General features: G+C 36.1%; 1 protein-coding gene across 4 annotated transcripts in view; it reads left to right on the top strand.

The window, feature by feature from the left end:
• The window catches only part of Thoc2 (THO complex subunit 2), a 114,573-nt gene that overhangs the window by 52,557 nt on the left and 39,715 nt on the right, over window positions 1–22,301 (top strand). For all 4 annotated transcript variants that reach the window (XR_015646270.1, XR_015646271.1, NM_001191756.2 and 1 more), the window contains 10 exon segments: window positions 4,072–4,113; window positions 4,546–4,676; window positions 4,772–4,873; window positions 10,576–10,660; window positions 11,566–11,659; window positions 12,043–12,123; window positions 13,567–13,663; window positions 17,523–17,640; window positions 19,510–19,689; window positions 21,274–21,438. Coding sequence is in view for 2 of the 4 variants with exons in the window: in NM_001191756.2 (NP_001178685.1) it covers window positions 4,072–4,113; window positions 4,546–4,676; window positions 4,772–4,873; window positions 10,576–10,660; window positions 11,566–11,659; window positions 12,043–12,123; window positions 13,567–13,663; window positions 17,523–17,640; window positions 19,510–19,689; window positions 21,274–21,438 (1,095 nt within the window). In the remaining 2 variants the exon portion in view is untranslated.

Raw genomic sequence — 22,301 nt, 5'->3', positions numbered from 1 at the left:
GGAGAGGAATGCCCATAGAGAACGGGTGGAGGGAGCGTTGGGGGATGTTGACCTGGGAACCGGGAAAGGTAATAACAATTGAAACGTAAAAAAAAAAAATACCCAATTTAATAAAGATGGAGGAAAAATATAAAAAATATACTTATGCTGCGCATATGCCTGTGCGTGTGTGTCTACATATACATCCCACAGAGTATACCTGTCGATTACAGAATATCGTGCTAGGGTCTGTTCTTTTCTTCCACTCTGTGGGTTGTGGGGAGTCAATCTCAGGTCATTAACTTTGTTCACAGGTTCTTTCACCACTAACAATCTCACGGCCCTTTGCTCAGATTTCAACCAATGAAAGATAAGAATTGATTGATTGTCTTCTAGACATTTCTAGAGACTCAGAACCTTTTTTATCCAAACAGCCAATTTTCAATTGGTGTTTCTTAGGGTTGAGTGCCTACACTTGAGTATAGTTTGCTTCTGGGGAAATCCAAACCAAAACATAAGAGTGCATCTTTAAATAGATTTAATGTTTAAGCAGTAATGTCTTCAAAAGTTATATGCACATACTATTTTTTGTTTTATAAAGGGAACTATTTAAATATAGCCATATCTAGCACTGGAAACATAGGAAAGACTTTTCATGTGTAGTCTCCCATCCATTCCTGTAGTTCTTTTTCTATGAGTTAGATTTTTTTAAAGTATAGAATGTAGTTTATTTAGGGGCATGGGAAGGGGAGTTGAGAAAGGAATAGAGAAAGAGAAGGGGCAGAGGAGGACAGAGTGGGGGAGGGAAGGGGAGAGGAGACGAGAAGCCCTCCAGGAACTCTTGGAGAGGAGGGGAGGAGGGGAAGGAGAGAGAGGGAGAAAGGGGTCAGGGAGAGAAGAGAGTCAGAGAGAGAAGGAGAAGATTGAGGTAGGTTTTTGAATTCCATATTATTTTTATTTTATCTTAATAAATAGCCAGGGCTTGCTTTAAACTCAACATCCTCATTCCTCTAGATCCTGGATTCTAGACATGTGCTACTTCCTTCAGAAGTTTTAATTGTTTTGTTTACTTGATTATTTTTTAAAAATCTGGATTTATGTGTGTGAGTGTTTTGGCTCCACCTTGGTCTTTGTAGCGTAAGTGTGCAATGTCTGCAAAGGCCAGAAGGGGGAGTTGGATTCAATGGAATTGAAATTACGGAGAGTAACTGGAGCTATAGCTAGCTATATACAGAGAGTAACAGGAGCTATAGCTAGCTGCCTCATGGGTTCTGGGTATCAGACCTGGGTCCTCTAGAAGAGCAGTCAGTGATTTTTACTGCTATACCACCTCTCTAGGTCGGTTCGAATTGATTTTAAATGGGACCTGTTTGGATCCTCTCTAGCAAAAACATTTTTTATAGAGTAGTTTTGATGCATATTTGAAGTAGTTTTAAATCTAATATACCACACCTACAAAGTACTTAATAATTCATATTTAGTATAAAAAATACGTAAGTAAAAATAGTGCCATAATGTTTTATAGCCATTCAGGTCATAAATCTTAAGTGTTTTTTTTTTTTTTTTTTAAAAATCAGAGTTACGGTATAGTTTTAAGCAGCATTTGAAATAGTCGTGGGTTAAAAGCACTGAGTTAGGTCATTAGTCATAAGAAGCTATTTGTTTAGTTTTGTCTTCTTCATTTCTCAACTCTCTGAAACCTGTCTTGGTGAATTCCCTATCATTATTTTTTGGTACTGAATATTGTTCTATAGTGCCATCATCTGCACTGACTTTATAGAGTGATGTTGGAATCTCTTCTTTCATTTTGATGATAAACATAAATCTTCCTAAACAGAGCTGAGTGCTTTGTTTTGTCTACATTTAAAATTCAAATGCTCAAAGTACTTCAGACATCTTGTAGCTTAAGAGTTGTCACCTCAAAGATGGGATTTGTGTCCTCTTTCTGTTCAAAGGCTCAGTGCATGGTACTTTGTAAATAATGGCACATTGTATCCACTTCCTTGTCTCTCTCCTGTTCCAATGTGGTGTTCACTGTGGCATTGACTATTCTATGTTACCTCTGATCTAAGAATGAAGTAAACTAAAAAAAAGAAAATATAAATGGGGTAGAATGTGTTTATCTTTAAAAGTTTGCTTTTGATTTGCATGTCCCTCCTGATTATTTCTGTTTAATCTTTGCTATAATCAGTTTTGATGGAAAGGTTTAATGTTCTTCTAGGTAGCTTTGTTTTGTTTTCAATATTTAAATATATTTTCTTATGTAATATAAAAAAATTCAACATGTGGACATTCGCAACTCACTAGAGTAACTCAGGGAAGCAAATCAGCTACGTTACTGTGAAAATTAGGCTTATTTAAATCACCGTGTAGTAGGAACAGGGTAGCCTAGCTGCCCTTAAATGGCAAACAATAAAGCCTAGTTTTTCTGATTATGACCTATCCTCACTTCTGCCCCCTGTTGTACCTTATATGTTACCTGAGTTACCAGCTCTCTAACAGCAATAAAAAAAATGAAGCGTCAACAAACAATAGCTGTTTCATTTTTTCCTCCCTGGCCACTCTTCTATAATTGAATTCCTTGTTTGCTGACAAAATACATGTTGACTCAGCTGTATCTGTGAAAGAGAACCATATTTTTTTGAACCTGACAATTAGAAAAAGAAAATATGTTGTTAAGCATCTTGAATTATTGTTAAGTAAAGTAAAGCACTTAGATGCCTGTAATAACCTACTCAGAAGCATACAGACACCCTTCAAATGTTCGTGCTTGCATCCTAGCTTTCTCCTTCCCATGCTTGAGTTTTGAACTAGGCTTTTTCCTCATGTCTAGATTGTCCTTAGGTATCAGTTCTTTATTTGTACTTTTGGTTTTTTATCTTTGTACACATATACACTGGTAGGCACCACTAGCAATGTTTGTTTGTTTGTTTGTTTGTTTGTTTGAAACCAGGCTCCTGCCTTGGAACTCACTGTGCGCTGATACCAGACTCTCAGAGGTCTGCCTTCTAAGTGCTGAGATTAAAGGAATGAACCACTCTGCTTAGCTTTCAGAGTATTGTTAAGTGACTAGACAGTGTTGTCAAACAAGTCGCTTCAAGGTTCAGTCTGTATGGGGACAATACAGACTCAGGATGTGATTTTTTTTTCTTCTGTCAGCAGTGTCCCGAATATTTTGGACTTACTTTTTGTTGAGTGCTTTGGTAGTGGTGAATTATAATGCAACTAAAATTCATTTCCTTAATTTTGATATTTGGTTCCATTAGTATTTGATTTTATTGATTCTGCAAAACATCAGTTCTCTACCTGTGGGTCATGACCTATTTCCAATGGTCTTAGGGACTGAGATACTACTTAGTGGCAAAATTATAGTTAGGGAATAGCAACAAAAAAATTTATGGGTGGGGATCACTACAACATGAGGAATTGTATTAAAGTGTTGCAGCATTAGGAAGGTTGAGAAGGACCTGGATTGAAAATGTAAATACATTAGAATTTAAATGACTGTGATGGTTACAATTTCATTAAGTTTAGTAATTAATGCTTATTATGAGTTTTAGGAAGCTTTGGTTTATAAAGAGAAAAGAATTGACATTTAAAACTGATAACTTAGGGTTAGGAATATAGATCACCTGGCAGAATGCTTGCCTAGTGAATCAAGCCCTGGGCTTGATTCCTAGTACTATATAAACTGAATGTGGTGGCACATGCCTGTAATCCAATCATTGGGAGGTGAAGGCAGGAGGATCAAAAATTCAAGGTCAACCTGGACTAGGGAGTTGGAAACCAGCCAGGGCTACATGAGACACACTCACTCTCTCTCCCTCTCCCTCCCTCTCTCTCCCCATCCACCCTTCCCCTTCACCCCCCCCCCCCAACATACAGACAGGAATAACACCCCTCCCCGATTTGTACTTAAAGTTCATGGATTTTTAAAATTAGAGATTAAAAATATACATGAAAATTTGCAATATTTATTAGTGATAAGTTATATTTCAAATATATATGTATATAAAAGGCAAACAAATGTAATTTTAAGAATAAAAACTAAGGCAGTGGTCAACTTTCTAACATGATTGTTTTCAATTTTAGTTTCAGTCTGATGGAAGCAAACAAGAAGATAAAGAGAAAACGGTAAGAGACTGAAAAAATTAAATAATGGGTCAGGATATAGCATGCTGAATATTTTACTGTGAACAAGATTTAGCTATCCTTAGAAATAGTTATTTTATACTTTACCTGCTCAGAACAGCATTTGGCAACTCATAGAAAATTTTCTTTGAAGATTAATATCCTCTTTTTGAAGATTCCATTCTGTATAAAGAAAAGGTTACCTTCTCTGCTGCTTTTTAACCTCATTTACTATCTTGGATGGAAAAAAGACAATGATAGGGTGGGGAGTGTGTGTGTGTGTGTGTGTGTGTGTGTGTGTGTGTGTGTGTGTGTGTGTGAGAGAGAGAGAGAGATATTGATTTTTAATTAAAAATGCTAATTCCTTTAAGACCCCTATTTTTAGGGTATATTGAAATAAACCTTCTAATGAAATAATTCCTTTTGCTTTTTTAGGAAGTTATCCTTAGCTGTTTACTTAGCATTACTGACCAGGTATTACTTCCATCTCTCTCTTTGATGGACTGCAATGCTTGCATGTCTGAGGAACTGTGGGGAATGTTCAAGACATTTCCCTATCAGCATAGGTAAATACTTATTCAGTTATTAACTCCTATTCATTTTAGCATAGGAACTTCTAAGCATTTAATATTTGCTAAATTTTTACCTCATTTTCTTAAAGATATCGTCTATATGGCCAGTGGAAGAATGAAACTTATAATGGGCACCCACTTTTAGTAAAAGTTAAAGCTCAAACAATAGACCGAGCCAAGTATATCATGAAGTAAGTTTTGATTTTTTTTTTTGTATTTACCTCAAATATGTCTGGATATAATTTACTTGGTTTCAGCTATTTTGTTTAGAGTGTCAGTTTTCTTAAAGGTATAGCTGATTATTTATTACAGCTAGAATGAGTTAGTTTTTATGTTAGCTCATTTTAATTACAAGTTAATGTTTTTTAAATGTTTTTTAGGTTTATGTATGTGTATGGGGGTAGGTGTGGGAGTATGCATACCATGGTATGCATATGGAGGTCAGAATAGTGGCAATGGGTTCTCTCCTTACTCCATGTGTGTCCTGGGAATCAAACTCTTCATAAAATGATATTGATTCTACTTTATTTAAGTTATCTGAAGCTTATGAAAATTGTACACTTTATGTGAGTATTACTTTAGATACTAAAAACTCTTTTATTTGTTTTCAACAAGGATTTTGTCAGTTGTCCAAAATTTTATAAATTTATTTACAGTTATTCTAATTAAAGTTATGTTTTCTTTGGTTTCCCTAAGTATAATAGTTTGCAGTGATACTGTGTTTGCCCAGTATCTTGTCTTTGGACATTGGCTACTGGGAAAACAGACATGAACATGGTGACAGTTCGGTTTATAATGAGGTGTGATGATAGACAGAATGAAATATCTAATTAGTGGGGGAAGAAATTATTGCTGGTGAAGCTATTCAATTTGATGAACCTGAGTTTTAGCTTCAGAAATCTGTAGATAGTTTCTATCTTATCAAAATTAAATCAGGTTTTGTCATACACACACACACACACACACACACACACACACACACACACACACACACACACAAACACACACACACACACATATGAGATCGGGTCACATACACTATTTGTGCTAGGCACTGAGTTAACTGCTTTTTAAAAATACTAATTTTCTTGATTCTATAACTTTGATTCCTTCATCTCGGGTAGGATAGTACCTTGAATTATTCTCTTACTTCAAAATTTTTGGGTGATTTAACAATACTTGGTGGGTTGTATGTCAAGTTTTGTGGCATGGTGATTTGAGAGATACTCCTTGATCTTTCCTACCATATATCCTACCTCATTCCTGATGATTATACTTAAATCTGTACGAACATACTTGTTTCCCTAAGTGTACCATGGTCTACTTAGCCTTACTTCCCTTGTGTGTGTTTTTTGTTAGCTTGCCTTTCCCTCTCCATCTGGTGATTCATCTTAGCAAATGTGTCAGCTCTCTGAAGTCCCCACAGCACTTGCTGACAAACACAATTGATTTGGGTCACCAGTACAACTTAGGCAAATTAAGCCAGCATTCTACTTGTGCACATTACTATGATAGTGTTCCTTTTTGTAAATATATAAAATTCAGCAGATGAATGAATATACTGATTCTACATATAAATATTATATAGCATTTATCGTTCTATACCAAGCTTAGTTCAGGTACCATGGTATTCTCCAGTTTTGTCCATGTTGTGAATGACAGAATTTCCTTCTTTTTTAAAGTGAAAAGGGGCACCTAGTAAGAGCAATATTGGGGAAAAGAGGGACTTGAAGGAAAAGAGAAATGTTGATGAAAGAATACAAGATTTCACTTAGATATAAGAAATTATAGTTACATATTATACTTTGTGGCGACCACAGTCAACAATAATAATGTCTATTGCAAAATTTCCTAAAGAATGCCTTTTAAAGATTCATATCACAATAAAAATAAGTTTGTGAGATGAAAAAGCAATTTTGATAGATTTATTCCACAATGCCTATATAATATAACATATACAGAGTTTTTAAAGGTGTACATCCTGTTCTTCATGTACTCAATTCTCGCCCAGAGGAGAAAAGTAATCAGTATTTAGATTCTTATTTATTCATCCATATATATATATGTGTGTGTGTGTTTATATATCCATATGTATATGTATATATGTTTATATATCCATATGTATATGTACATATACATATGGATATATAAAATGTATACATTCATTCATGGCAATGTGGATATATTATCTATACTTTTATTAATTGCATGTAAGTGCTGTTCTCAAATTTGTTACCTTTTTAAATTGTTTTTTAAAAGCAATGTTTATTTCTTTTTTTCAATTGGATATTTTCTCAATGTTATCCCCTTTCCGGATTTCTCCCACCCATAAATCCCCTATCCCATCTCCCTGCTTCTATGAGGGTATTCCTCCACCCACTCACCCTTCCCCACCTCCCCACCCCGACATTCCCCTACAGTGGGGCATCCAGCCTTGAAAGGACCAAGGGCTTCTCCACCCATTGGTGCCCAACAAGGCCATCCTCTGCTACATATGCAGCTGGAGCCATGGGTCTGTCCATGTGTACTCTTTGGGTAGTGGTTTAGTCCCTTGGAGCTCTGGTTGGTTATTGTTCTTCTTATGGAGTTGCAAACCCCCTCAGCTCCTTCAGTCCTTTCTGTAACTCCTCTATTGGGGACCCCATTCTTAGAGCAGTGGTTGGCTGTGAGCATCCACCTCTGTATTTGTGAGGCTCTGGCAGAACCTCTCAGTAGACAGCTATATCAGGCTCCTGTCAGCATGCACTTCTTGGCTACATTGTCTGGGTTTGGTGGCTGTATATGGGATGCATCCTCAGGTGGGGAATTCTCTTGATGACTTTTCCTTTAGTCTCTGCTCCAAACTTTGTCGCTGTATTTCCTCCTGTGAATATTTTTCCCCCTTTTAAGGACTGAGGCTTCTGTACTTTGGTCATCCTTCTTCTTGAACTTCAAGTGGTCTGTAGATTGTATCTTGAGTAATTTGAGCTTTTGGGCTGATATCCACTTATCAATGAGTAACCACAACCATGTGTGTTTTTTTGTGGTTGGGTTACTTCACTCAGGGTGATATTTTCTAGTTCCATTCATTTGCCTATGAATTTCATGAAGTCATTGTTTTTTGATAGCTAAGTAGTACTCCATTGTGTAGATGTACCACATTTTCTGTATCCATTTCTCTGTTGAGGGACATCTAGGTTGTCAGGAATAATAGCAAACTTCTGTATTTCTTGTATTTGGAAATCTGAGGCAGGAGGATAATGACTTTGATCCCTGTCTTTACTACGTACTGAGATGAGACTGTGTCAGAAAAAATCAACAAACAAAAAAACAGGGAAATTCAAAAAACTTGGTTTTAAATCTGTATCTTTAGTTAGGCCAGGCTTGAGAGCAAGAACTGTTCTTCATTTTTAAATTCCTAATGCTTAGTGCTTTGTCATAGTAAGCATTAATATGAATGAATGCATATATAAATACAAATTATTATTTAGTATAGGATAATAAGTGTAGAATTTTTTTTTCTTTTTTCTTTTTTTTTTTTGGAGCTGGGGACCGAACCCAGGGCCTTGCGCTTGCTAGGCAAGCGCTCTACCACTGAGCTAAATCCCCAACCCCAAGTGTAGAATTTTTAATATACTTGTATTTTTGTTACATTTTAGCTGTAAATAGCTGTCGCACTAAACTATGAGTTTGCTACAACTTTTTACATTGACAATGGAATATATTAGTATATTATTTGTATAATGTTACAACTTTTTAAATCCTCATTCTTCAAATGATCATTGATTGTATTTTATATACCTGGTATTCTGGTAGCTTGAAGGTAGGACACCGTCAAGAAAATATTTGTTTAATTTTGCTTATTTTCTCTTCAGGGTAGTGAAGAGAAATGGAATAGAATAAAAAGTATACAGTTTATGTGAGTGAGGCGAGTAGGAGAATCACCTGCAGCACGTTCGAAATAGGGAAGGGTGGTGCTAAGTCAAAGGGCGAGGTGAATATGGTTTCAGATTTAAAACCAATGGTCTCTTTTCTCCATTGGCAGGGAACAGGAGGAACTGAGCTATAGGAAACAAGAAGGGGAAGCAGCTGATGATTACATCATTTTAATTATTGGATTGCTTTTATAACAAGAAGCTTCATAATATAATTATATTATTATTTTAAAAATGGTTAGATTCCTTGAGTTACAAGTTGAACTTGTAGTTTATTATGTACTTTTGGATGTTTAGTGGTGCTGGATGTACATTCATCTTAGAAAGCTTCTTTCATTTGTTCACTTGTTGCTGTTTATAGAGTTTCAGTTTTTGTTATGTAACCATCCCAAAAAACCTTCACATTTTGGGTAATAATTATGTTAAGTTTTAGGATTTCACTGATATAGATTTTTAGAATCTTAGAGAAAATGCTGATCACAGAAGGACAAAAACTGAAAGGAATATAATTTATTGATTTTTAAAAATTGTGTATCTTCTGGGTTCTGCTAAGACTGAACCCCCAGTGAACTAGACTGTTGGGGGGAGGGCGGCAATGGGGGGAGGGTTGGGAGGGGAACACCCATAAGGAAGGGGAGGGGGAGGGGGATGTTTGCCCGGAAACCGGGAAAGGGAATAACACTCGAAATGTATATAAGAAATACTCAAGTTAATAAAAAAAATAAAAAAAATAAAAAAATAAATAAATAGATGGGGGGCTGGGGATTTAGCTCAGTGGTAGAGCGCTTACCTAGGAAGCGCAAGGCCCTGGGTTCGGTCCCCAGCTCCGAAAAAAAGAACCAAAAAAATAAATAAATAAATAAATAAATAGATGGAAGAACATATTCCAAACAGTAATCAGAGGGTGACAGTCGCAGGCAAATACTGTGTGGGTATACCTAGAATAGTTAAAAGCAAAGAGACAGAAAGTCAGATAATAATTATAAAGACAAGGGAGGAGAATGAGAAGCTGTTATTTAGTGTATTGAATTTTGGGGTTTCAAAAATATTTTTAATGATTCATATTTATATGGGTGTGTTTTGTCAACATGTATATCTGTATACTAGAAGAGGGCATTAGTTCCCATTACAGAAGGTTGTAAGCTACTATGTGGTTGCTAGGAATTGAACTCTAGACCTCTGGAAGAGTGTTCTTGACTATTGAGACATCTCTCTAGCCCCTAGTTTTAGTTGTGTATGATGAAAGAAATCTGGAGGTAGCCGGTGTAATTGTTGCACAACAATGTTAATATATTTAATGCCCATTAGACTGCATTTTTAAAAGAGTATATGTATATACATATATACATGTAACAATAGTTAATGAAGAAAGACACCATGGCTGTCAAAGAGGACAAGGGATCTGTGGGAGGAATTAGAGGAAATTTGGGGGGAAATGTTTTAATTGTATTATAATCTGAAGAATAGAAAAATGGTCATCATGGAAATTTTTATGCTGTATACATTTAACACAATAAGATGTGTCTGTAAGCCTAGTACTTTGGAAAAGCAAAAGGATAAGAAGTTCAAGTTTGTGGCCACATTGAACTATATGAGACCCTGTATCGATCAATAAATAAATAAATCTTAATGCAAACTAGACAACTTAATGTTGAGGAAAAAAAATTGTGTATCTTGAATAAGAAAATGAGAGAACTAATTTCTGAACTGATAAATGAAACTTTGTAAATCTAAAATACGTATGGTTCTTTTTAAAAAGTTTTTATGTATAAAGTAAGTTTCACCCTTAGTAGATAACTAGCATTTAAACTCTGAAATTCGCTTAGAGAGTCTACCTTTTGCTACAGAGTGGTTGAAATGCAGTTGTTTGCATGGATCAATTTGTTGTGTTTGAGTTTTCCACATGCTACAGCTGAGCTTATTAGCATCCTGAGTAATGCTTACAAGTAATGAGCCTTAACATTTCTCTCCCTTTATAGGCGTCTAACCAAGGAAAATGTGAAGCCTTCGGGAAGACAAATTGGCAAGCTGAGCCATAGTAATCCAACAATTTTGTTTGATTATGTACGTTTTGAAGTTAATATTATATTAAGACATTTTTCCTTTTGGTTACCTTTATATCAGTACAAGTGGAACTTTTCATATACAATATTTAGCACATTGATCTGTTTTCTAGTAATGTACTACAGAACTACTGTTAGGTTCTCAATAATATTTCGCTTTGAGTCACTTATAGTAATGTTACCTTCTTTTTAAGATTATCATTATTGAAATTTTTATATAGTATAGTTTGAGCATATTTTCCCCTCCCACAAGTCTTCCCATATCATTTCTACCTTCCTATTTACCAAACTCCATGTTTTCTCTTTACTTGAAAAAACAAACAAAAACCAAGACAAAAAATATGTACGGGGGTGGGGCAGACTCCATTTTAGAAAGACTGTAAGTAAGATTTAAAGCAGGACTAGCTATTACTATTACAGAATCCAAGTTTAGACTTCTTGGAATTGTTTCCTATGTGGAAAATGTAGCATTAGAAAAATACTCTAGGGGTTGGGGATTTAGCTCAGTGGTAGAGCGCTTGAGCGCAAGGCCCTGGGTTCGGTCCCCAGCTCCGAAAAAAAGAAAAAAAGAAAAAGAAAAATACTCTATATTTTTATAGCAATGGTAATGAAAACTGTTTTATATAAATGGAAAACAGTAGAGTAGAGGCACTTTGTTTTGTTTTCAAGGCAGAGTTTCTCTGTGTAGCACTGGCTGTTCTGGAACTCACTCTGTAGATCAGGCTGATCTCAAACTCACAGAGATCCTCCTGTCCCTGCTCCCCAAGTGCTGGAACTGAAGACCCGTGCCACCACTGCCTGGCTAAAACCACTGTGTACTATTCCTAAGTGTGGAAAAGTATGAACCTTACTTAGCATAGACTTTTTTATTTAGTTAATGCAACTTACTCTTTCTTGATCTTCCAGATCTTGTCACAAATCCAGAAATATGATAACTTAATAACACCTGTAGTAGATTCATTGAAATACCTCACTTCATTGAATTATGATGTCTTGGCCTGTATCCTTTCATGTAGAGCAAAACAGAGATTTCACATGTCCCTCTATTTACATGCTTGAATGATTTTTCTCTGACTTTCTTTAGTAATGATCTAAAGTTGGTCCAATTGGCTGATCTGTTGTCAGACCAAAGTATTGAAAAGGAAATTGTGTATTTGTGCATGTGTATGCATGTCCATATGTTAGCACCTTGTGTGGTATAAAGGGAGAGACACTCATTTTATCAAGCATGTTGATAGAGGTGGAATGGTACTTGTTAGGAGATGGGAATGAGGGTTGATATATAATGAGTATGGTGGCTATTTTCATTCCTCTCTGAAGATGTGGGGGTTTAAGGCTCTTTGTTACTAATGTTGTGATAATTTTTTTCTTAATGTGTAAAAGATTGTATCATTGAAGCTTTAGCTAATCCAGAAAAGGAGAGAATGAAACATGATGACACAACCATCTCAAGCTGGCTTCAAAGTAAGTACTTTTATGTATGGTAGTATGGTATGGTATGTATGTATCAGTGAGGCTAAGGAGGTGGTGAGTGCTGTGCTTTATTTGCCTGCCTTTGCTTTCAGGATTTGAAGTGCTTATTTCTCAAGAGTGCTTGATGATCAATATCTAGCCACTAAGATTGTTCTGTAAAGAGTCCGAGACCTTGGTCTATATGGATATTTATTAATTTACTAATTTTCTTTACTCAAGAGTCTATTTTTTTACTATGATAGAATTTGAGGAAGTTGTCTCTGGCCATACCACCCTGGACATGTTGAGTGTCATCTGATCTGTGAAGCTTAATGAGATTGGACTGGGTTAGTACATAGATAGGAGAATTTGGGGAAGCATTTGGAAGCTGATATTCCCTTCCTTTCTAACTTACTATTATTTAGAGATTACATTCTTTCCTTGACTAGTGTATATGAATCTAAATTTCCCACTGTACTCCAAGCCCCTTAAGTCAGGACTTAAGTTTGGTCTAATTATTTAGGTACTTAGTAAATAACTGTTAAATATTATAGATTAAGGACTATTGGTTAAAAGTGAGCTTCTAAGGTCAGCAAGGTGACTCAATGTGTAAAAGCATTGACTGGTCTTCTAGAGGACTCTGCTTCTAGACTCAGAACTGATGTGGTCACTCACAACCCCTTTAAACCCCAGTTCTGGGGAATCTGACACTTTTTTCTGATCTTTGTGGGCCCTAGGCATACACATGGCACATATACCTGCAGGCAAGACACCCATACATATTGCAAAAGAGCATTCTACTTCTAGCAGAATTACCTGTTTCTTTTGCTATCTACAACTGTAGCATGTTCCTAGATGTAAATAATAATTTCTGACTCAAAACTTTTTAGGCGTGGACATTTAGTTGTTTTAATTTACTTGGTATCCTGCATGATTGAGACCTAATTGGTTAGGGTGCATAGTTTGAATCACTGCTTTAGTTTGTATTATGACCAGGAGCAAGTTATGTGACCCATCTATTTTCAGTTTACCTCATCAGTAGGTTACTAACCTAAGACGATGATTGTAAAAACTAATCAATATAATGTGCTTACTTATGTATGCCTAATAATTATTAGCTATTACTATGGTAAAACTTCATTCAGTTATACAGTTAAAATGTACAGGGCTGGATGTCTCGGTGTTAAGAGCACTTGCTGCTTTTCAAGAAGACCAGGTTTCCCAGCACCCACACCACCTGTCAGGGGATCTAACATTCTCTTCTACTTTCCTTAGGCACTCGGTATGAACATGGCACACATATGTACATGTAGACAAACATGTATAAACATGCAATAAAAAGAAATAAATGATGTAAAAAATTTTCCATACCTCATTTTGCTTTAGAAATTGAATTTGTTGAAATTATATTTTTTTTTTGTTTCATGAACTATTTTTGTTTTTTATTTCATGTAGGTCTGGCAAGTTTCTGTGGTGCAGTATTCCGTAAATACCCAATCGATCTTGCTGGTCTTCTTCAGTATGTAGCCAATCAATTAAAGGCAGGCAAAAGGTAAATTATATGGAGATGAACTTCAATAGTTTAAGCACTTCTGGTGGTTTTGAAATTACTGTTTCTTTGAAAGACACATAGATTCAGCTGGAATAGTTACTTATTTATACAATATGTATTTTTTTTATTAACTTGAGTATTTCTTATATACATTTCAAGTGTTATTCCCTTTCCCGGTTTCCGGGCAAACATCCCCCTCCCCCTTCCCCTTCCTTATGGGTGTTCCCCTCCCAACCCTCCCCCCATTGCCGCCCTTCCCCCACCAGTCTAGTTCACTGGGGGTTCAGTCTTAGCAGGACCCAGGGCTTCTCCTTCCACTGGTGCTCTTACTAGGATATTCATTGCTACCTATGAGGTCAGAGTCCAGGGTCAGTCCATGTATAGTCTTTAGGTAGTGGCTTAGTCCCTGGAAGCTCTGGTTGCTTGGCATTGTTGTACATATGGGGTCTCTCGAGCCCCTTCAAGCTCTTCCAGTTCTTTCTCTGATTCCTTCAACGGGGGTCCTATTCTCAGTTCAGTGGTTTGCTGCTGGCATTCGCCTCTGTATTTGCTGTATTCTGGCTGTGCCTCTCAGGAGCGATCTACATCCGGCTCCTGTTGGTCTGCACTTCTTTGCTTCATCCATCTTGTCCAATTGGGTGGCTGTATATGTATGGGCCACATGTGGGGCAGGCTCTGAATGGGTGTTCCTTCAGTCTCTGTTTTAATCTTTGCCTCTCTCTTCCCTGCCAAGGGTATTCTTGTTCCCCTTTTAAAGAAGGAGTGAAGCATTCACATTTTGATCATCCGTCTTGAGTTTCATTTGTTCTAGGCATCTAGGGTAATTCAAGCATTTGGGCTAATAGCCACTTATCAATGAGTGCATACCATGTATGTCTTTCTGTGATTGGGTTAGCTCACTCAGGATGATGTTTTCCAGTTCCAACCATTTGCCTACGAATTTCATAAAGTCGTTGTTTTTGATAGCTGAGTAATATTCCATTGTGTAGATGTACCACATTTTCTGTATCCATTCCTCTGTTGAAGGGCATCTGGGTTCTTTCCAGCTTCTGGCTATTATAAATAAGGCTGCAATGAACATAGTGGAGCACGTGTCTTTTTTATATGTTGGGGCATCTTTTGGGTATATGCCCAAGAGAGGTACAGCTGGATCCTCAGGCAGTTCAATGTCCAATATGTATTTTTAAGGTAGAGTCTCATTATGTAATTCAGGTTGTCCTCAGAATTGAAATCTTCATTTAACCTTTCAAGTGTTAGAATTGCATATGAGGGAGGGGGGAAAGCATGCTTTTTTTTTTTTTTTTTTAAACACAGGATATCATCATGTACCCCTGGAACTCCCAGTGAAATCCAAGCTGGCCTTGAACTCAAAGAGAGACACCAGCCTGCCTCTGTCTTCTGAATGCAGGGATTAAAGGCATGTGCCACTATGACCAGATACTGAATATTTAAGAGAATCCAGAAGTCAATACAGAGAGATGGCTTCTTTAGTACTATAAAAATTGACCACATATATACCTCATTAAAAGGACAGTTAACTTATTCCAGTATTAAGTTTTTTCTATAAGGGAGTATATAGGAAAAATACTTTTTGAATATGAATTTGATATATAAGGTTTATGTTTATTTGTAAATACTGAAGTTTATTCTGGGCCAGTGGCCATGCTTAGGCTTTGAATAAATAGATTTTTTTAAATATTAGCACCAGTTGATTGACTCTAGTCATATAACTATATTGTTTTTAGAAGATTTCTGATAGAAATTCAGTAAAAAAATAAAAACTCTTTGGTGTTCTGAACAAGTACTTTGTGTTTTTGGCTTTAAAAAATTAAGGATAATATAGCCTCTGGGTTTTGACAGGAGACTATTTGTAGCTTTGTCATCTCTGTCACTCCTATAATTTACTTTTTTATTTTTATAAGCTGTGAGAACACTCATTTTAATCTATAGTTTAGTTTGCCTTATTGTCAATACATATTTGTGGCCATTTAATTAAAACATTTTAAAAAATAGCTGAATGCTACATTTGTAACTGTTACAGCTTAGATGGATTGGTAGTTATGTATTTGTTTGCACAAACCCGCCTGTTTTAAGGAAGTATGACACATTGAAAAGAAGCCCCCGATACAAATATTAGGAACGTATACCTTTTTGTTCAGTAACATATTATTGATAGTTGTACTTTCTCCTTTGGAAATACTGTGTAATTAGAGAAAGTTACTGAAGTCACAAAGTGTTAGTTCCAGTGGCAGTTCTAAATGTTGCAGATTAAAGTATATTCCTAGCCAGGCGTGCTGGCAGATGGTCACAAATCAGAACACTTAGGTAAGAGGACCAGGAGCCTGAGGCCAGTACAGGATATATAGGGAGGCTTTTTCTCAAAAATGTATACCTGTTAACACATGGCTAGAAATGTGCTGCTTATTTTACAAAACACTTAAGGCTCAAGTACTGTAGCTTACCCCTTTTGTTTTTCCTTCCTTCCCCTTCTCTTTAAATTATGAATGAATGTTTCAGGACTTTATTCATTTTTATTACTTGGAGTTTTAAGGAGATGGCTTTCTGCTATAAAAAAAAACATTGAGCATCCTGAATTGGAGGATGAGGAACATGTTATTGGGCAGCTGTTGAAAATGAAATATAAACAGTAGATTAAGTGTTAGAGTTACTAAAGTTGGTGACAGCTGCATTGGTGTGAGCAAGTGGCTCTTTTCTAATGTGCAGTCTTAGACATTTGAGGGAATAAAAGACCATGACTTAAGTCATTTACTTCCTCAATCATTCTATGACGTATTTTGTGTTATTTCTTTTCTACTCGGTTCAGAGGTCTCAGTCTAGAGTTAGCAACTGTTGCTTTTGGAGTGCTGTGAGGTGGGACAGCAAACCTTAAGGGTGTGGTGGGGCAACAGATTTATCAGCAATAAAGGAAGAGGCTCTGTCCCTGTCTGTCTGTCTGTCTGTCTGTCTGTCTGTCTGTCTCTGTCTGTCTCTGTCTGTCTCTGTCTGTCTCTGTCTGTCTCTGTCTCCTTCTCTCCCTCTCTCTCTCCCTCTCTCTCTCTCTCTCTCTCTCTCTCTCTCTCTCTCCTGTGTGTGTGTGTGTGTGTGTGTGTGAGAGAGAGAGAGAGAGAGAGAGAGAGAGATAGAGAGAGAGAGATAGAGATATACAGGTGAGAGAAGGAGGGTGCTGAGGGAGTGATGAAAGAGGAAACAAAGGAGACACACAGACAGACTGACCAAAAATGAGGATGAGAGAGCAGAGCGGGGCCAGGGACAAGAAACCACCTCTAAGAACACATTCTCTGACCTCAGCTAAAATTTCACTCAGACTTCATTTAAAGTTCCAAAAACTTTACAAAATAGTGCCATCAGATTGGGATCAAATCCTTAACACATGAACTCTTGGAGGACATTTCATACTTATTGACAATCAAAACAGGAGTGAGGTAGAGGTGTGTGTGGGGGGGCGGTCAGGCTATGGAAGAAGTGAAGGGAAAACTGAAAATGAGAACTGTGAGGAAAAATACATGAAGTTTGGGTAAAGAGAGAATGAAGATGTTTCAAATTATTTTTATTTTTGTATCCTATCTCCAAGCTTCAAATTAATCGAGGTAAAAGTAAATCAAAGAGAAACATGAAATACTTCCACTGTAGTACTAGAATGGATGTAACATTTATTTTGAAAATAAAATTTAAAAAACAAGCCTTGCTGTTTGTTTTCTTGCATTCCTTTGTCTAAGTAAAGATTATCAGGAGACTACTTATCATGTATTATTATTTTCATAGTTAAGGTTTTAACTTCAAATATATTCTTTTAACTTTTGCAGTTTAATTTTTGTATTTCTTTTAAATTTTATATTAGTTTTGACCTACTAATATTGAAAGAAGTGGTACAAAAAATGGCAGGAATCGAAATTACAGAGGAGATGACGATGGAGCAGTTAGAGGCCATGACTGGTGGGGAGCAGCTGAAGGCTGAGGTAAGTAAGAACTGCTTTTTTTTGTTTATTGAGTTTTTAAATTAAAGTGTATCTGTATCTGTGGCTTTGTTTTTCAAAGTGTCAACTACCCATTACAATTCAAAATTAAAGAGAAAATTATCCATAAGTAAATAAATTATAATTTTTTTGCATTGAGATCCATTTTGTATAGAATCATAAAATTTTTTGCCTTTCTCCTTGCTCACTTTTGGCATATAAATTATCCTTTTGGCCATTGTGTCCATACTGTATGGGCTTCTCATTAGTCATATAATAGCCATCTTATTTTGTCATATTGGCTATTTGGATAGTAGTCATGTTTATCAATCATTTACTTTGCAAAATGCCTGTATTCAAGTAACCTTTGCTCAAATTTCCCAATTCTTCATCACTATGCCTAAGTGTTGTTTCATATCATGTCATCACAAGAATGGTCAATGCAGTACAGTAACATATTTGGAGAGTGACCATGTTCATTTAACTTTTATTATATCATTCTGATTTTTTTATTAATTGTTGCTAATTTCATTTATTTATTTATTTATTTATTTTTATTTATTATAAGTACACTGTTACTGTCTTCAGAAGAGGGCATGGGATCCCATTACAGATGGCTGTGAAGCCACCATGTGGTTGTTGGGAATTGAACTGAGGACCTCTGGAAGAGCAGCCAGTTCTTTTAACCACAGAGCCATCTCTCCAGCCTGCTAATTTCTTTTCTTTCTTTCTTTCTTTTTTTTTACATTTTTTATTGGATAATTTATTTATATTTCAAATGATATCCCCTTTCCTGGTTTCCCCTATGGAAGCCTCCTATCTCACCCCTTTCCCCCCGCTTTTATGAGGGTGTTCCCTCATCCATCCCCCCACTCCTGCCTCACCACCCTAGCATTCCCCTGTTAGGGCATGGAGCCTCCATAGGACCAAGGGGGATGCCTCCCACTGATGCCAGATAAGACCATCCTCTGCTACATGTGCAGCTGAAGCCGTAGGTCTCTCCCTGTACACTCCATGGTTAGTGGGCTAGGCCCTGGGAGCTGTGGGGGGTCTAGTTGTTTGCTAATTTGTTACTGTGTATAATTAAGCTTTATCATGGGTATATATATGCATAGGAAAAACATGATTTTTGTAGAGTTTCATACCATCTACAGTTTTCATTTATTCACTGGGATTGTAGAACACACCTGCCACTGATAAGTGGACAATACTGTGTGTGTGATTATAGTATAGAATCTGAACAGTATCTCAATACCTAATAATATCAAAACCATTCATGTTTTTCTCTTACCTTCTTTTTTAAGAACTGTAAAACACTAGTAATTGCAACTTTAAAATATACAAAAGTATAAAAGAAAATAACTTAATCTGCAATGAAAAGATTGTCCTTGATTTTTTACTAGAATAAATCTCTATCACAGTTTAATAAATCTTTTCACTGAATAAAAACATAATTCTTTGTAAGGTACTACCAAGGGAAAAATGGAAACAATGAGTTTAAGCACAGTTGAGCTACCATTAGCCAGATTATAATAAACGGTAGTATCATGAAAGCAATTTGTTAAGGAGAACTTAGAGATGCTTTATTTTATTCTGGTGTTGTTTTATATTAAGCCAGGCATGCTTTTTTATTATTCTTTTTTTTAAAGACAGAGTTCTTTGTAGTCACTTTAAGCTGTCCTCAAGCATTTGTAGTTGAGGATGGTCCTGAATCTCTAATCATGTTGACTCTATTTCCCATGTGCTTGGATTATAACTTCTAGCTCAGAAATATTTTAAAGATTATGTCTCAATGTTCTTGTGTGTCTTTTCTCAGTGAGATCGTGTGGAATACATTGAGCGTAGCAGTAATTTGTGTCTTCTGTTATGCAGGGTGGTTATTTCGGCCAGATCAGAAACACTAAAAAATCTTCTCAGAGATTAAAGGATGCACTACTGGACCATGATCTTGCTCTTCCTCTCTGTTTGCTCATGGCACAACAGAGGAATGGGGTAATTTTTCAGGAGGGTGGAGAGAAACACTTGAAACTTGTGGGGAAGCTCTATGACCAGGTAAGTGAAAGAAGCTTGGGTGTTGAGGAAGGCTTTTTTTTTAAACCCCAATAAAATAGAGATTGTGATGCCATTTGAAGCATATCATTTGTACACATCATGTGCATGTCAGGCACCTCTAATGCCAAATAGGCTTTCCTTAAGTAGGGCCCCTATTTCTGTGCAAACTGCTATTTACGAGATAGGTGTAAGAGATGTTATATGTAAGGTTTTCAGTTAATTAGACATTCCATCATGAAAGGCCATCATCATTGTTTGCCTTCTTTCTGATCTCTGGAAATTTGTTGCTTCTTATTTCTTAGTAATAAGATTGCTAATGCTTAAACCCATTTTGTTGGCTAATATTGTTTTTGTGCTTAATTTTTGTATCCTTTAAACAATGACAATGTTGTTGACTTCTCCTTGCATACACACATATACACACGTGTGTGTGTGTGTGTGTGTGTGTGTGTGTGTGTGTGTGTGTGTGTAGTTTTATAGAAGTTTAGGTAAGTGTTTTGAGAGTCTCTTGGACTGTCCTTGGCTAACAACTCAAAAGATGGCTTTTCCACTAGTGCTAAGTTTCTGTTTAATGGTCTATGGCTCTTAGGAGAGTGTTGTTAACTCAGATGGGAAATTTTCATTTACACTATATATTTAAGCACTGATTTAACATGTATTATGAATATCTTTATGTAGATAATTGATAGTATGATTCCTTATGACATTTTTGACATCTTTACTTTTACTTTACCTCTTCTGTATTTCTCTTCCTCCCCATTCCTATATTAAAGATTCCCTTGTTTTCTCCATTGCCCCCTTTAAGTCAGCTGTCTCCTGTTATTTTCTTCTCTGTTGTTCCCCCCACCATAGTGGTCCCTCTATACTTTCCTGGTTTCTCCAGTTTTTATCCTCTAGCTGGAGATGTAGTAGTAGGTTATAGATCTGTGTCACTGTACCTAGAGCTCACATGTTCTCTCTTGTTGGAGGCCACAACGTAGGAAAATATATATGACTGATTATAAATATGTGAATATGTAATCCTTGTTTTAATTTAAAATTTTTTGGATATCTAGTAATACATGTTTATAGGGTTCGTTGTCACAATTCAGTACTTGTATATAATGTGTAAATTATAAAATTGGTAATTTCTATTTTCATCTTTTTAAACATTACCATTCCTGTTGAGAAATACTGATTTCCTTTCTTCTAGATGTTTATATGTCATAAATTACTATAAGCTATAGCCAGACTATGTTGACTGCATCACTAGAGCTTACTTCCCTATGTAAATGTGTTGTGGTAGTCCAGCTCCCACATTTCTCTACTCTTTCCAGAGACACCCTTAGCCTTTAGTATCTACCCTTTTCACATTTTTTAGACTTTATGGACAAGTGGGGATATGTGAAAATTATCTTTCTACCCCTTGTTAATTTCACTAAACATAGTATCCTTCATTTCTGTCTCTGCCTATATTGCTGGAATTTGGATTCTTAGTTGTCAATTAAATTTTTGTTAAAATAACATATCTTATTCATTTGATAAAGATTTATGTTGGTTTTGGAAAATGTTAACATCTGTTTTTTTGTTTTATTTTTAATTTAGTGTCATGATACCCTAGTACAGTTTGGTGGGTTTTTAGCATCAAATCTAAGTACAGAAGATTATATAAAACGAGTGCCTTCAATTGATGTGCTCTGTAATGAATTTCATACACCTCACGATGCAGCATTTTTTCTGTCTAGGCCAATGTATGCACACCATATTTCAGTAAGTACAAATGTTTTCATTGGGGTTCAAGAGTAATTTTGAATGGTTTATACAAGTATTTGATTGTTAAATATACCCTAATTTGATAAATACAGATTACTCTGATTTTCTTTTACTATTCTTGTCTCAGCAGTGAACAATGAAATGCTGTTTTAAAGAATAGGTCTTCTATTACTTTCTCCACAGTCAATTCATAGAGACCCAGCATATTCTCCACTCTGTTAATTTGGATTTTGGCCCTGTTCTTTGTTTTTATTTTTGTTTTTAATTCTATACTGTTTGTGGGTTTTAGTCCAATTTTGGGGATGAAATGGTTTAATTCTATAATGTATGTGGTATTCACCCCAATCATTGGTCCTCTTCTCTTAAACTAAGTTTCCCTCCTTATTTCCTATAAAGTTTCTGTTATACAGTGTGTAGCAGAAGTATATAGAAAAACACTAGGGAGAAATTTGGCATTTAGTTGATCATGTAATTGAGAATACTCTGTTAGTGTTTACATAGGAACAACTGCTACAGTCTTAATTGATTTAATGACCACTTCACTGTGTAATTTCTTTCCTGTATATTCTAGAGGATTAATGGGAACAAAAATGGCTTTTGAACTCCTTTAAAATCTCTCATTCCAGAGAATTCACGGTTATATGTAGTTAATGTCTTACATTCTCACCTTCACCACATCAAAAAGTCTCATCTAGGGGTTGGGGATTAACTCAGCGGTAAAGCGCTTGCTAAGGCCCTGGATTCGGTCCCCAGCTCTGAAAAAAAGAAGAAAAAAAGTCTCATCTATAGAAAAATAGGACCTGATTTCTTGAAGAACATACGTGGAAGAAATGCTTTATCTGAGGAATTTCATGTCATAT

The sequence above is a fragment of the Rattus norvegicus genome, chromosome X, assembly GCF_021556685.1.
Source record: "Rattus norvegicus strain SHRSP/BbbUtx chromosome X, alternate assembly SHRSP_T2T, whole genome shotgun sequence".
NCBI lineage: Eukaryota > Metazoa > Chordata > Mammalia > Rodentia > Muridae > Rattus > Rattus norvegicus.
Note: the sequence above shows the minus strand (reverse complement) of the source record. Positions and strands in the feature narration are given on the sequence as shown.